Raw genomic sequence first — 15,719 nt, 5'->3', positions numbered from 1 at the left:
TTACCCGTGTTGTGGGCTCACTCAGGAAAGACCAGTGGAGTGGATCTTCCGAAGAGAGAGAGATCCTTCCCCACTGGTAGATTGTATTATATTGTATTATTTTGCATTCCGATATCATAGTTAGTAAAATAAGTTTACCTCCATAGATAGTTGCCACTGTTTTTTTCCTTTTCCCCCTTCCTTCCCATTTTGTGGGGCCAGGCGGGGGGTGGGGAGGGCAGGGGCCTACTGCCCCCTGTCACGGGCATAAACTGATCTAGTTAATTCCATGACACTCATCAAACCAGATTGTCTCAGTCGAAGGATGGTATGCTATCGCTCTCCACTTGCTCAGGTTGCCCTTGCTGGACCCATCTGTATATCAGGCATCTTCAGGGATAGGATATTTCCTCTCCTGAACGGGACTCTTCTCTGGTGGAGCGACCAGTGTTTCTTTTGGTGCATCACAATGATAGGTCACTGGGCCTAGGATCTTCTGAAGCTCTTCTTTTAAGGATGATGAAGACAGGCTGCTCCTTTGGCTGAGGTAAGCGACCCATCATGCCACTGTTTGTGCTTGGGCCACCCCTGTCTTAGGAAGGTGGGTCAGATCTTTCACCCACCCCTGAATCTGCAGAGTGGTCTTCACTATAACTTCAGCCGTCTGGGTTATTGGCTCTACTGCCTGTAATGCTGAATAGGCAGCCAATAACTGTTTTTCAATCATATTATATCTTTCTTTTGCTCCATGCCAGACCTGAAACCAAAAACCAATGGGGGTCCGAACAGAACTCTGGCGTTGCCACAGGCCCCAACCAAAGCCATCTTGAGTAACGTGGACATCCAACTCAGCTGGGAGGGTAGGATCGAATATACCCAATGCCTGGGCTTGTTGTAAAATTAGGTCTCTCATCCCTGCTGAGAATTTGACCAGATCCGGGCCATCAAAGGTATCTTCATAAATCGCTTCCCTTACACCTAATTCACAGATGTAATTTTGAAGGTTTTCCATGGAGGACCACATCCCTGTATGTAAAGGAATATCAGATTTATTGGGCCATACCATACAGCAGGCCGCCATTAACCATTCTATTATAGAATGGTTTTCATCATTGTATTGATTACCTGCATATAATCTCTGTCTAAGAGCAGGATGGACGGTCATTGTGGCCAATTTGGCTATTTCCGGGCCATTCATCAGAACACTTTCTGCCCCAGAATCCCATAGTCCAAGCTGGCACATTTTCTCTAGCTTTCTGCTTGAATCGTTGGACTAAGTCCATCAGTTCTGTTGCTGTGTACGGTCGGGCTGTTACGTACAAGTGGGTTTGAACGGGGGGCCACTGATCAGGCGGCACCCCCGCCAATCTGTCCTGTACCTTTTTTGTTTTTTGAGTTATAACAGGACGGACTTCTAGTGCATCTGTCAAAATTGGAGATTCAAGATCAGATTTAGATTGTTTATTTTCCTGATCAACACAGTCCGTTGATTCAGGAAATATTACAGACTTGACCTATTGGAAGATGTAGAATTGGGTTTTTTCCTGTTAATATGCCAAGTTCCTGTTCTAACTTTTCAATATGATCTTTTAAAAGTTCATTTTTGTTCACTAAAGTATTATTCCTTATTTCAGCATTATTTAAAGCATTTAACAGTGGCCATGCCACTGTAGAAGCAGCTAATTGTCTTTCTCTTGTGACTAATGTATCATTGCCTAGTCCCTGAAAGTAATCAGCTAGGCGATATGGGGAAACATTTCCCACAACACGTAGAGGACCCCATTTTTCAATGATAGTTGACAATTCATAATAAGGGGATCCCGCAAATCCTGGCATCTGCCCTGGAATTATTTTATCTAGGGGGGCAGTGTTCTCCCCCTTGAACATTTACAGAAATTCCAAAGAAAGGACATAGTGTAAGTTTTAGTATATTCGGCTTGCCTGCCTGGCTCACCAAGTGTATAATCAATGAAAATTATATAAAGGAATTTTATATAATCAAACAATATTAAGATGTTATAATAATGAAATCAGCAAGAGAGTTAGGCACAGCAAGACAAAGAGAATACATAGGATGCTTACCCATGTCGTGGGCTCACTCAGGAAAGACCAGTGGAGAGAATCTTCCAGAGAGAGAGAGATCCTAACCACTGGTAGTCAGCTCTTAAATGGGTCTAGGAGAGGTGGAGCCATGCTCCAGCCCTTCCTGCAGCACAGGTGAATTGCTTTCACCTGTGCTCCCAGGGCTGACTCATTGCTCGCCTCAGGTGATAAATCAGAGGTTCAGGCCGTGACTCAGCAGTTCCCATACAGACTCCTTTCACAGGACTCAGTCAAAAAGGATGTCACACTTGTTCCACACACTCAAACTGACTGAGCAGTGGTATCACAGTCACTTAAAACACACAGAAGCATCCAAACCCAAGCATGCACATTCCCTCCTGTGTTACTGGTGCCCACAGCTCACCTTCACACCTCTGGGGATTTCTGGTGTTTTACACTGATGCAGCCTCACTATAGCTCCATGGGTGTCACACAAGGCCTGCAGGACCTCTTTCTCCACAAACCCCATCTGCAGGCACTGGTTCATAAGGCTCACCACCCACCCTCCTGAGCAAAAGCAAGCACTAAGAATGAGAGCAAAGTGCACTGGATTTGACCTGGCCTGGTCCCCAAGCCTCAGTCCTGCCAGACATACCCCGGTGCGTAGACTCATCCCCAAAATCTGACTGGACATTGTCATTCTGCAAACGCCCCATCCCAGCAGCAAGGGATCAAAGCATTGGGACAGCTGAAACAAAAATGTCATGAAAGTTTCCTATTAGCACTGATCAAGAACACATCTACCCCTGAGCAACAGGATGGGAGACAAACAGCAGAAGACAACCAACCTGCAGAACCCGCTCCGTTGGGGTTGGTCCAGATGTTTGTATGCTCCCTTCCGTGGCCCAGGCCAAGCTTGCTGAGCTGCTCCTCCTTTGTGCAGGGGGAGAGCGGCGCAGATGCTACGTGGTGGCTATGCACAGCATGCCTTTGACTTGATTCTCCTCTCTCCATCTTCCATTAGCAAGCAGCATTTCAAATCTCTCCTTGCAAAAACTCACCTAGGTAGAAAAGAACTGGCAATCTTGCTTTTAAAGTTTCCTTATTTATACAACTTGATGCTTTAAAGCACAAGCTCACCTAGCAATCACCTACCTTAGACAAGCCCAACCTGCAAGGAAAAGTTATTCTTCTGTGTCTGCAGACTTTGCACACATTTCCAGGTGCAGTAGTCAGCCCAGTTCTCAGCACAGCTTTACCAACCACAGAAACCCAGTTTACGCCCGCCGTGCTTTTCTCTCATCTGAAACGCTGCATTGCTGCAAGAAGCAATGAATAAAATCACAGAATCACAAAACTGGGGTTGCAAGGGAGCTCCAGAGATCACTGAGCCCAAGCCCCCTGCAAAACGGGCTCCCTAGAGTAGGCAGCACAGGAAGGGCGCCCAGGAGGGCCTGGAATATCTCCAGAGAAGGAGAATCCACAGCCTCCCTGGGCAGCCCGTTCCAGCGCTCCGTCATCCTCGCCGTGAAGAAGTTCCTTTGCATTTTGGTGCAGAACTTCCTGTGCTCCAGTTTATGGCCATTTCCCCTTCTTCTGTCACCACAGATCGCTGAAAAGATTGCAGCCGTGTCCTTTTGACTCCCACATCTAAGATATTTATAAGCGTTGTTGGAAATAGCCAAATAGTTTTCCAGGACGGTTCTCTGATCTTTGTATCTATCTTTATTCCCAATTGCAATGGCGGGCCTCCTGCAAGCAGGAGAGCGCAGGGATAAAAGAGTGTTACATCTTTTATCCCCCACTGCCCGACCCTTATCTCTTTCTCCCCGGCTCCTCACTGGCTGAGTACTGCAGGTTCACACTCTTTCGCAACGCTTCACTAATCGTACCAATACCAAGTAAACACAAATCCTTACCACCCAACCACAAATATCTTAATTGGTCGACTGCCTTCTAACAACTGCTTTCTTAACAAACATCTGGTCGTAACTTTTGGATGTCTGCTTTACAACATAGACATAACCTCTTAACTGCTTCATTACCCCCCAGCATTTGTGCCCTTTGCACTGGGTCATTGTTCAGGTCATCCGTCTGTCCTTGCTTAGAGATAAGCTTGGAAGGAGGACAGAGGGCAGTATCTTGGAGCCTGCCTACGGCACCCTAACGTTCCCACAGAGTGGGACAGTTCTGCTTTGTGTAAAGGCCCCGACTCCTTGAGAGTTTGTTCAATGGACTTCACTTCTGCTGGCCTAATGAACAACCTTACAGTACGTTTCCCAGGTCAGAATACTATACCCACATTGTTTAGAACATTTAAAGTCTGTTGCAGCTTTGGGAGAAAGAATTGGTCACGTAATTCGGTAACTACGTCTCTAAAATATGTTACCTATATGCATATGGTAATCTTCCTGTCCACGTCAGCTATTTCTAAGGATATGTGACAGCTTCATTCTTTAGATCAATTGCCCTTTTTCAATGTTCAGTGCAGAAACAACACTTTCACTTTCCACAGTATACGGTATTCTTACTTTGCACATCAGCTATTTCTAAGGACGTGCTACAGCTCACTTCTTTAGATCAACTGCCCCTTTCAATATCCAATGCAGAAACACCACTTTCACTTTCCACAGCATTTACCAGAACCACAGAACGGCAGGGAGGCTGAAAAGGACCACAACGATCATCCAGCTCCCCAGAACCCCCACACCCCCTCGCAGCCGCCTACAGCCTCAGATCTCGCTAGATCCCCCCCGTCGCCTCCCTGCAGCTTCCTGGAGCCCCGCACGGCCCCTCTCCCCGTCCCGGGACCGTTCTCCCGCACACCTCCGGCACAGCTGTCCTCAGCACTCCCTCCCGTCGCGCCGCGGCTTCCCTCTCGGTGCTGCCCGGACAGCTCCGGCTGCCGCCGCGCTGTCCTGCGGGGCGGCCCAGGCGGCAGGAGCGGCGCTCTGCGAGGAGAGCCGCGCCTCCGACAGCCGGCTCCCAACGCTCGCTCCCGCGCACGGCGGCTCGGCCAACGGCAGCCGGCGGAGCTACCGCGGACCAAGGAGACCCCGGGGGCGGGGCGGCGTCGCCCCCGCCCAATCAGAGGCAGGGGGCGGGGCAAGGGAGATGCTGCTCAAGGTGAGCTCCTCCTGCCGCAGCGTGATGACGACAGGTCTGCACGGCCAGCTCGTAGGTCGGGAGCCAGGAACGGACACGGCAGGAGGAGAGAGGCGTTAGGGAGCAGCCGAGGCTTCGAAATGCATCAAAAAGCCCTGAAAAGCATCACAAAGCCACAGCCAGGAAGCTCGGGATTATCATGAGCAGCATCCAGGATGCTAAACATCATTTGCTACCATACCAGATGGTAGCTGAGCTCTCGCTGCAGACATCCCAAAGCCAGACAGAACGGGAACAAACCCAGAGCTCTGTTGCGCGCACCCCACAGCCATCGCGTTGCAAGCTGGAGTGCCTTGCTCTTCGTTGCATTCGTCCCAGTCTCTGTGAATGAAGACTCGGAAGGCAGTCAAGGCGTTGATTGAGCACGAGCGTGCTTTTATTATTATGTAAAAGACAGGAGGGCGTGAGAGGTCCAGGGTAAAGATGGGACTCATCCTCTCTTGTCACGGAGAGAGTGGCTCAGAGCTCTCAGTGCTGCTGCCCGGTGCCTGGGGCTGGAGGCCTGATTCTAAGTCCCCCTCCAAGAGGCTCGGCTTCTCCTCAGCGACGCTGACCTGCTCCTGCGTGGAGGTGCTGCTGTCGGGGCACTCGGACTGTGCTTGGGCTGGGCTGCACTGCAAAGGCACTGGGTCACAGTCCAGGCTGGTGACTGTGGTGTCCAGCAGGCTCAGGTCAGCATCTTCAGCACAGCCGGGAGAAATGAGGGCGTGAACTTGGATGAGCTCCTTCTCTCCATCGCTGTTGTTATGTGGAAGGCTGTCATCTGAACCACAGTGACTCGTGCTCCCTAAGAGCCCTCCATCGATGGAAGCACACAGCGCACCATCGCTACTTGCCCCGGCTCTTCTGGGTAGACAAGGGCTCGATTCACCTAGGAAGGATACACAGGGGTTAGTGTCAAACTTTCACAAGCTGAATTATGAAAGTGGCTCTTGATCAGGGGTGATCTGAAGATGCTAGGTATAGGTTGGAACGCTAGAAGGAGATACAAGTCCACTTGTATTGCATGAATTCTATGTCGCTGAAAAGCAAGGCTTTGAAAGCTGGATTCGCACCCTTACCTGCCAGCACCACGACTTCTGTCTCTGAGGGCTCCCTGGGACTGCGCTGCAGTCGGCGTTTGGCCACAGAGGATGGTTTCCGCAGGCTGAAGCAGGAACGCCAACTGCCAGCCGGTGATTCCTTCATCTTGCTGGGTGGACGTTGTCTGGAGAGAGAAAACAGTGACTGGTGTGAGTCGTGCGTGGTGCGGGGTGAGGGAAGAGCTGCACTGAGCTCTTGCCAACAGTTGCTTGTTCCTGGCACCGCCTGGTTTCTGCTGAAGCACAGCTTAGAAACTCGCTCTCTTTCAAGCAGTTGAGGACGGTTCCACTCCTATAGCTCAGCCCTGAAGTCTTGCTGGCTAAATTCCCCTAAACTGTGTCAAGCAAGATGCAGAGCACGTGAGCAAAGGCTCCGCGGCTGTACAGGACAGCATCTAAGGGATGGCTCTTCTGGAGCCGGCAGGCGTAACTGCTTTCTGAGGAACCGTGCAGCCATAAAGGAAATTCAAAAGCACCTCTGACTCTGACATCAACACCTCGTCGGCCCCATCTCACCGCCAAGTTTAGTTTCTAGTGCCAGCAGGTCTGACCAACAGCTCTGCTTAGAGGAGAACCGGAACTGGTTTCAGGCATGTGGCCCCGACAGCTGGAAAACCCCAACGTTTCAAGGTAGAGCCAGCTCAGGCCAGGGTAGACGTCAGCATGGCTTTATACATCTCGTGACTGCGTGCCCAGCAAGGAAGGAATGGCAGCCTCGTGTGGCTAAACCGAATATGTTAGTTGAATCTCAGAGTCCAAAGGGAGCAGAGATTCACTGCAACAATTCACTTCAGGCACCGTTACTTTAATTTAGCTTCCACATGTTTTGGCGCAAGAAATAATGGGGGAAAAAAAAAACAACAACACAACCCACCCAAACAATGATGACGGTTGCTGGAAAACAAAGTCCTCTTTACCTTTCAGATGGAAAGTTGATGATTGTGTGGAATTTCCCCTGTACAGCTGTGGGGCCTTCTTCCACTTCTATGTCCCTGCTCTGTGTCACAAAGGAAGAGCTGCTGTGGCCTCGCCTATGAGCCTGTGCCAGACCTTGCCAACTTGGCTGATCTGAGCATGCCAGAGGGGATCAGATCACAAAGTGTCCATTTAAATTGCAGCTTCCTGTAGGAAAGAAAACCAGCTAACAGGCGTAAATGAATTAATTCATAAGCTGCACAACGAGGCTATTCTTCATAAAAAGACCCACATGGATTCCTAATCCAAAAAGAGAACAACAAAAGTTAATACCGATGGAAGAGGTTCCTGGTCCGAAGCCTCATCCTCTTACCCAACTTTCCTTGCCTCGTACTCTTCCCCAACTCCTGGATGATGCCCACAGGCTTGAAGTCAGACCTCAAATTCATAGGACTCCTTTCACAGGACTCAGTCAAAGAGGATGTCACACTTGTTCCACACACTCAAACTGACTGAGCAGTGGTATCACAGTCACTTAAAACACACAGAAGCATCCAAACCCAAGCATGCACATTCCCTCCTGTGTTACTGGTGCCCACAGCTCACCTTCACACCTCTGGGGATTTCTGGTGTTTTACACTGATGCAGCCTCACTATAGCTCCATGGGTGTCACACAAGGCCTGCAGGACCTCTTTCTCCACAAACCCCATCTGCAGGCACTGGTTCATAAGGCTCACCACCCACCCTCCTGAGCAAAAGCAAGCACTAAGAATGAGAGCAAAGTGCACTGGATTTGACCTGGCCTGGTCCCCAAGCCTCAGTCCTGCCAGACATACCCCGGTGCGTAGACTCATCCCCAAAATCTGACTGGACATTGTCATTCTGCAAACGCCCCATCCCAGCAGCAAGGGATCAAAGCATTGGGACAGCTGAAACAAAAATGTCATGAAAGTTTCCTATTAGCACTGATCAAGAACACATCTACCCCTGAGCAACAGGATGGGAGACAAACAGCAGAAGACAACCAACCTGCAGAACCCGCTCCGTTGGGGTTGGTCCAGATGTTTGTATGCTCCCTTCCGTGGCCCAGGCCAAGCTTGCTGAGCTGCTCCTCCTTTGTGCAGGGGGAGAGCGGCGCAGATGCTACGTGGTGGCTATGCACAGCATGCCTTTGACTTGATTCTCCTCTCTCCATCTTCCATTAGCAAGCAGCATTTCAAATCTCTCCTTGCAAAAACTCACCTAGGTAGAAAAGAACTGGCAATCTTGCTTTTAAAGTTTCCTTATTTATACAACTTGATGCTTTAAAGCACAAGCTCACCTAGCAATCACCTACCTTAGACAAGCCCAACCTGCAAGGAAAAGTTATTCTTCTGTGTCTGCAGACTTTGCACACATTTCCAGGTGCAGTAGTCAGCCCAGTTCTCAGCACAGCTTTACCAACCACAGAAACCCAGTTTACGCCCGCCGTGCTTTTCTCTCATCTGAAACGCTGCATTGCTGCAAGAAGCAATGAATAAAATCACAGAATCACAAAACTGGGGTTGCAAGGGAGCTCCAGAGATCACTGAGCCCAAGCCCCCTGCAAAACGGGCTCCCTAGAGTAGGCAGCACAGGAAGGGCGCCCAGGAGGGCCTGGAATATCTCCAGAGAAGGAGAATCCACAGCCTCCCTGGGCAGCCCGTTCCAGCGCTCCGTCATCCTCGCCGTGAAGAAGTTCCTTTGCATTTTGGTGCAGAACTTCCTGTGCTCCAGTTTATGGCCATTTCCCCTTCTTCTGTCACCACAGATCGCTGAAAAGATTGCAGCCGTGTCCTTTTGACTCCCACATCTAAGATATTTATAAGCGTTGTTGGAAATAGCCAAATAGTTTTCCAGGACGGTTCTCTGATCTTTGTATCTATCTTTATTCCCAATTGCAATGGCGGGCCTCCTGCAAGCAGGAGAGCGCAGGGATAAAAGAGTGTTACATCTTTTATCCCCCACTGCCCGACCCTTATCTCTTTCTCCCCGGCTCCTCACTGGCTGAGTACTGCAGGTTCACACTCTTTCGCAACGCTTCACTAATCGTACCAATACCAAGTAAACACAAATCCTTACCACCCAACCACAAATATCTTAATTGGTCGACTGCCTTCTAACAACTGCTTTCTTAACAAACATCTGGTCGTAACTTTTGGATGTCTGCTTTACAACATAGACATAACCTCTTAACTGCTTCATTACCCCCCAGCATTTGTGCCCTTTGCACTGGGTCATTGTTCAGGTCATCCGTCTGTCCTTGCTTAGAGATAAGCTTGGAAGGAGGACAGAGGGCAGTATCTTGGAGCCTGCCTACGGCACCCTAACGTTCCCACAGAGTGGGACAGTTCTGCTTTGTGTAAAGGCCCCGACTCCTTGAGAGTTTGTTCAATGGACTTCACTTCTGCTGGCCTAATGAACAACCTTACAGTACGTTTCCCAGGTCAGAATACTATACCCACATTGTTTAGAACATTTAAAGTCTGTTGCAGCTTTGGGAGAAAGAATTGGTCACGTAATTCGGTAACTACGTCTCTAAAATATGTTACCTATATGCATATGGTAATCTTCCTGTCCACGTCAGCTATTTCTAAGGATATGTGACAGCTTCATTCTTTAGATCAATTGCCCTTTTTCAATGTTCAGTGCAGAAACAACACTTTCACTTTCCACAGTATACGGTATTCTTACTTTGCACATCAGCTATTTCTAAGGACGTGCTACAGCTCACTTCTTTAGATCAACTGCCCCTTTCAATATCCAATGCAGAAACACCACTTTCACTTTCCACAGCATTTACCAGAACCACAGAACGGCAGGGAGGCTGAAAAGGACCACAACGATCATCCAGCTCCCCAGAACCCCCACACCCCCTCGCAGCCGCCTACAGCCTCAGATCTCGCTAGATCCCCCCCGTCGCCTCCCTGCAGCTTCCTGGAGCCCCGCACGGCCCCTCTCCCCGTCCCGGGACCGTTCTCCCGCACACCTCCGGCACAGCTGTCCTCAGCACTCCCTCCCGTCGCGCCGCGGCTTCCCTCTCGGTGCTGCCCGGACAGCTCCGGCTGCCGCCGCGCTGTCCTGCGGGGCGGCCCAGGCGGCAGGAGCGGCGCTCTGCGAGGAGAGCCGCGCCTCCGACAGCCGGCTCCCAACGCTCGCTCCCGCGCACGGCGGCTCGGCCAACGGCAGCCGGCGGAGCTACCGCGGACCAAGGAGACCCCGGGGGCGGGGCGGCGTCGCCCCCGCCCAATCAGAGGCAGGGGGCGGGGCAAGGGAGATGCTGCTCAAGGTGAGCTCCTCCTGCCGCAGCGTGATGACGACAGGTCTGCACGGCCAGCTCGTAGGTCGGGAGCCAGGAACGGACACGGCAGGAGGAGAGAGGCGTTAGGGAGCAGCCGAGGCTTCGAAATGCATCAAAAAGCCCTGAAAAGCATCACAAAGCCACAGCCAGGAAGCTCGGGATTATCATGAGCAGCATCCAGGATGCTAAACATCATTTGCTACCATACCAGATGGTAGCTGAGCTCTCGCTGCAGACATCCCAAAGCCAGACAGAACGGGAACAAACCCAGAGCTCTGTTGCGCGCACCCCACAGCCATCGCGTTGCAAGCTGGAGTGCCTTGCTCTTCGTTGCATTCGTCCCAGTCTCTGTGAATGAAGACTCGGAAGGCAGTCAAGGCGTTGATTGAGCACGAGCGTGCTTTTATTATTATGTAAAAGACAGGAGGGCGTGAGAGGTCCAGGGTAAAGATGGGACTCATCCTCTCTTGTCACGGAGAGAGTGGCTCAGAGCTCTCAGTGCTGCAGCCCGGTGCCTGGGGCTGGAGGCCTGATTCTAAGTCCCCCTCCAAGAGGCTCGGCTTCTCCTCAGCGACGCTGACCTGCTCCTGCGTGGAGGTGCTGCTGTCGGGGCACTCGGACTGTGCTTGGGCTGGGCTGCACTGCAAAGGCACTGGGTCACAGTCCAGGCTGGTGACTGTGGTGTCCAGCAGGCTCAGGTCAGCATCTTCAGCACAGCCGGGAGAAATGAGGGCGTGAACTTGGATGAGCTCCTTCTCTCCATCGCTGTTGTTATGTGGAAGGCTGTCATCTGAACCACAGTGACTCGTGCTTCCTAAGAGCCCTCCATCGATGGAAGCACACAGCGCACCATCGCTACTTGCCCCGGCTCTTCTGGGTAGACAAGGGCTCGATTCACCTAGGAAGGATACACAGGGGTTAGTGTCAAACTTTCACAAGCTGAATTATGAAAGTGGCTCTTGATCAGGGGTGATCTGAAGATGCTAGGTATAGGTTGGAACGCTAGAAGGAGATACAAGTCCACTTGTATTGCATGAATTCTATGTCGCTGAAAAGCAAGGCTTTGAAAGCTGGATTCGCACCCTTACCTGCCAGCACCACGACTTCTGTCTCTGAGGGCTCCCTGGGACTGCGCTGCAGTCGGCGTTTGGCCACAGAGGATGGTTTCCGCAGGCTGAAGCAGGAACGCCAACTGCCAGCCGGTGATTCCTTCATCTTGCTGGGTGGACGTTGTCTGGAGAGAGAAAACAGTGACTGGTGTGAGTCGTGCGTGGTGCGGGGTGAGGGAAGAGCTGCACTGAGCTCTTGCCAACAGTTGCTTGTTCCTGGCACCGCCTGGTTTCTGCTGAAGCACAGCTTAGAAACTCGCTCTCTTTCAAGCAGTTGAGGACGGTTCCACTCCTATAGCTCAGCCCTGAAGTCTTGCTGGCTAAATTCCCCTAAACTGTGTCAAGCAAGATGCAGAGCACGTGAGCAAAGGCTCCGCGGCTGTACAGGACAGCATCTAAGGGATGGCTCTTCTGGAGCCGGCAGGCGTAACTGCTTTCTGAGGAACCGTGCAGCCATAAAGGAAATTCAAAAGCACCTCTGACTCTGACATCAACACCTCGTCGGCCCCATCTCACCGCCAAGTTTAGTTTCTAGTGCCAGCAGGTCTGACCAACAGCTCTGCTTAGAGGAGAACCGGAACTGGTTTCAGGCATGTGGCCCCGACAGCTGGAAAACCCCAACGTTTCAAGGTAGAGCCAGCTCAGGCCAGGGTAGACGTCAGCATGGCTTTATACATCTCGTGACTGCGTGCCCAGCAAGGAAGGAATGGCAGCCTCGTGTGGCTAAACCGAATATGTTAGTTGAATCTCAGAGTCCAAAGGGAGCAGAGATTCACTGCAACAATTCACTTCAGGCACCGTTACTTTAATTTAGCTTCCACATGTTTTGGCGCAAGAAATAATGGGGGAAAAAAAAAACAACAACACAACCCACCCAAACAATGATGACGGTTGCTGGAAAACAAAGTCCTCTTTACCTTTCAGATGGAAAGTTGATGATTGTGTGGAATTTCCCCTGTACAGCTGTGGGGCCTTCTTCCACTTCTATGTCCCTGCTCTGTGTCACAAAGGAAGAGCTGCTGTGGCCTCGCCTATGAGCCTGTGCCAGACCTTGCCAACTTGGCTGATCTGAGCATGCCAGAGGGGATCAGATCACAAAGTGTCCATTTAAATTGCAGCTTCCTGTAGGAAAGAAAACCAGCTAACAGGCGTAAATGAATTAATTCATAAGCTGCACAACGAGGCTATTCTTCATAAAAAGACCCACATGGATTCCTAATCCAAAAAGAGAACAACAAAAGTTAATACCGATGGAAGAGGTTCCTGGTCCGAAGCCTCATCCTCTTACCCAACTTTCCTTGCCTCGTACTCTTCCCCAACTCCTGGATGATGCCCACAGGCTTGAAGTCAGACCTCAAATTCATAGGACTCCTTTCACAGGACTCAGTCAAAGAGGATGTCACACTTGTTCCACACACTCAAACTGACTGAGCAGTGGTATCACAGTCACTTAAAACACACAGAAGCATCCAAACCCAAGCATGCACATTCCCTCCTGTGTTACTGGTGCCCACAGCTCACCTTCACACCTCTGGGGATTTCTGGTGTTTTACACTGATGCAGCCTCACTATAGCTCCATGGGTGTCACACAAGGCCTGCAGGACCTCTTTCTCCACAAACCCCATCTGCAGGCACTGGTTCATAAGGCTCACCACCCACCCTCCTGAGCAAAAGCAAGCACTAAGAATGAGAGCAAAGTGCACTGGATTTGACCTGGCCTGGTCCCCAAGCCTCAGTCCTGCCAGACATACCCCGGTGCGTAGACTCATCCCCAAAATCTGACTGGACATTGTCATTCTGCAAACGCCCCATCCCAGCAGCAAGGGATCAAAGCATTGGGACAGCTGAAACAAAAATGTCATGAAAGTTTCCTATTAGCACTGATCAAGAACACATCTACCCCTGAGCAACAGGATGGGAGACAAACAGCAGAAGACAACCAACCTGCAGAACCCGCTCCGTTGGGGTTGGTCCAGATGTTTGTATGCTCCCTTCCGTGGCCCAGGCCAAGCTTGCTGAGCTGCTCCTCCTTTGTGCAGGGGGAGAGCGGCGCAGATGCTACGTGGTGGCTATGCACAGCATGCCTTTGACTTGATTCTCCTCTCTCCATCTTCCATTAGCAAGCAGCATTTCAAATCTCTCCTTGCAAAAACTCACCTAGGTAGAAAAGAACTGGCAATCTTGCTTTTAAAGTTTCCTTATTTATACAACTTGATGCTTTAAAGCACAAGCTCACCTAGCAATCACCTACCTTAGACAAGCCCAACCTGCAAGGAAAAGTTATTCTTCTGTGTCTGCAGACTTTGCACACATTTCCAGGTGCAGTAGTCAGCCCAGTTCTCAGCACAGCTTTACCAACCACAGAAACCCAGTTTACGCCCGCCGTGCTTTTCTCTCATCTGAAACGCTGCATTGCTGCAAGAAGCAATGAATAAAATCACAGAATCACAAAACTGGGGTTGCAAGGGAGCTCCAGAGATCACTGAGCCCAAGCCCCCTGCAAAACGGGCTCCCTAGAGTAGGCAGCACAGGAAGGGCGCCCAGGAGGGCCTGGAATATCTCCAGAGAAGGAGAATCCACAGCCTCCCTGGGCAGCCCGTTCCAGCGCTCCGTCATCCTCGCCGTGAAGAAGTTCCTTTGCATTTTGGTGCAGAACTTCCTGTGCTCCAGTTTATGGCCATTTCCCCTTCTTCTGTCACCACAGATCGCTGAAAAGATTGCAGCCGTGTCCTTTTGACTCCCACATCTAAGATATTTATAAGCGTTGTTGGAAATAGCCAAATAGTTTTCCAGGACGGTTCTCTGATCTTTGTATCTATCTTTATTCCCAATTGCAATGGCGGGCCTCCTGCAAGCAGGAGAGCGCAGGGATAAAAGAGTGTTACATCTTTTATCCCCCACTGCCCGACCCTTATCTCTTTCTCCCCGGCTCCTCACTGGCTGAGTACTGCAGGTTCACACTCTTTCGCAACGCTTCACTAATCGTACCAATACCAAGTAAACACAAATCCTTACCACCCAACCACAAATATCTTAATTGGTCGACTGCCTTCTAACAACTGCTTTCTTAACAAACATCTGGTCGTAACTTTTGGATGTCTGCTTTACAACATAGACATAACCTCTTAACTGCTTCATTACCCCCCAGCATTTGTGCCCTTTGCACTGGGTCATTGTTCAGGTCATCCGTCTGTCCTTGCTTAGAGATAAGCTTGGAAGGAGGACAGAGGGCAGTATCTTGGAGCCTGCCTACGGCACCCTAACGTTCCCACAGAGTGGGACAGTTCTGCTTTGTGTAAAGGCCCCGACTCCTTGAGAGTTTGTTCAATGGACTTCACTTCTGCTGGCCTAATGAACAACCTTACAGTACGTTTCCCAGGTCAGAATACTATACCCACATTGTTTAGAACATTTAAAGTCTGTTGCAGCTTTGGGAGAAAGAATTGGTCACGTAATTCGGTAACTACGTCTCTAAAATATGTTACCTATATGCATATGGTAATCTTCCTGTCCACGTCAGCTATTTCTAAGGATATGTGACAGCTTCATTCTTTAGATCAATTGCCCTTTTTCAATGTTCAGTGCAGAAACAACACTTTCACTTTCCACAGTATACGGTATTCTTACTTTGCACATCAGCTATTTCTAAGGACGTGCTACAGCTCACTTCTTTAGATCAACTGCCCCTTTCAATATCCAATGCAGAAACACCACTTTCACTTTCCACAGCATTTACCAGAACCACAGAACGGCAGGGAGGCTGAAAAGGACCACAACGATCATCCAGCTCCCCAGAACCCCCACACCCCCTCGCAGCCGCCTACAGCCTCAGATCTCGCTAGATCCCCCCCGTCGCCTCCCTGCAGCTTCCTGGAGCCCCGCACGGCCCCTCTCCCCGTCCCGGGACCGTTCTCCCGCACACCTCCGGCACAGCTGTCCTCAGCACTCCCTCCCGTCGCGCCGCGGCTTCCCTCTCGGTGCTGCCCGGACAGCTCCGGCTGCCGCCGCGCTGTCCTGCGGGGCGGCCCAGGCGGCAGGAGCGGCGCTCTGCGAGGAGAGCCGCGCCTCCGACAGCCGGCTCCCAACGCTCGCTCCCGCGCACGGC

The 15,719-nt window shown here is 50.8% G+C and overlaps 2 protein-coding genes and 3 long non-coding RNA genes across 8 annotated transcripts; all 5 read right to left on the bottom strand.

Moving 5' to 3' along the window:
• Positions 1 to 19: 19 nt before the first annotated feature.
• LOC149915398 (uncharacterized) lies at positions 20 to 5,022 on the bottom strand. 2 transcript variants are annotated; one of them, XR_016459115.1, is made up of 4 exons: positions 4,849 to 5,022; positions 3,178 to 3,341; positions 2,871 to 3,098; positions 20 to 2,770 (listed from the first exon to the last, which is right to left on the bottom strand). It is a non-coding gene; the product is annotated as an uncharacterized LOC149915398 (long non-coding RNA). The 2 variants fall into 2 exon arrangements; XR_016459114.1 differs by having other exon boundaries at positions 2,871 to 3,341.
• A 266-nt stretch (positions 5,023 to 5,288) lies between these two features.
• Positions 5,289 to 7,359, bottom strand: LOC149915397 (rho GTPase-activating protein 32-like). The gene is made up of 3 exons (XM_090122048.1): positions 7,187 to 7,359; positions 6,249 to 6,394; positions 5,289 to 6,058 (listed from the first exon to the last, which is right to left on the bottom strand). Exons 2-3 carry the CDS (start codon positions 6,373 to 6,375, stop codon positions 5,631 to 5,633), a joined length of 555 nt encoding a protein of 184 aa, XP_089978174.1. The 5' UTR covers positions 6,376 to 6,394; positions 7,187 to 7,359; the 3' UTR covers positions 5,289 to 5,630.
• A 66-nt stretch (positions 7,360 to 7,425) lies between these two features.
• Positions 7,426 to 10,366, bottom strand: LOC149915396 (uncharacterized). 2 transcript variants are annotated; one of them, XR_016459117.1, is made up of 4 exons: positions 10,193 to 10,366; positions 8,522 to 8,685; positions 8,215 to 8,442; positions 7,426 to 8,114 (listed from the first exon to the last, which is right to left on the bottom strand). It is a non-coding gene; the product is annotated as an uncharacterized LOC149915396 (long non-coding RNA). The 2 variants fall into 2 exon arrangements; XR_016459116.1 differs by having other exon boundaries at positions 8,215 to 8,685.
• A 266-nt stretch (positions 10,367 to 10,632) lies between these two features.
• Positions 10,633 to 12,705, bottom strand: LOC149915395 (rho GTPase-activating protein 32-like). Its single transcript, XM_090121806.1, has 3 exons — positions 12,531 to 12,705; positions 11,593 to 11,738; positions 10,633 to 11,402 (listed from the first exon to the last, which is right to left on the bottom strand). Exons 2-3 carry the CDS (start codon positions 11,717 to 11,719, stop codon positions 10,975 to 10,977), a joined length of 555 nt encoding a protein of 184 aa, XP_089977932.1. The 5' UTR covers positions 11,720 to 11,738; positions 12,531 to 12,705; the 3' UTR covers positions 10,633 to 10,974.
• Positions 12,706 to 12,769: 64 nt separating this feature from the next.
• LOC149915394 (uncharacterized) lies at positions 12,770 to 15,710 on the bottom strand. 2 transcript variants are annotated; one of them, XR_016459119.1, is made up of 4 exons: positions 15,537 to 15,710; positions 13,866 to 14,029; positions 13,559 to 13,786; positions 12,770 to 13,458 (listed from the first exon to the last, which is right to left on the bottom strand). It is a non-coding gene; the product is annotated as an uncharacterized LOC149915394 (long non-coding RNA). The 2 variants fall into 2 exon arrangements; XR_016459118.1 differs by having other exon boundaries at positions 13,559 to 14,029.
• Between the last annotated feature and the right edge of the window lie 9 nt (positions 15,711 to 15,719).

Source organism: Phasianus colchicus, chromosome 20 (genome assembly GCF_987193195.1).
Source record: "Phasianus colchicus chromosome 20, bPhaCol1.hap1.1, whole genome shotgun sequence".
NCBI lineage: Eukaryota > Metazoa > Chordata > Aves > Galliformes > Phasianidae > Phasianus > Phasianus colchicus.
This window is presented reverse-complemented; position numbering and strand designations above follow the sequence as displayed.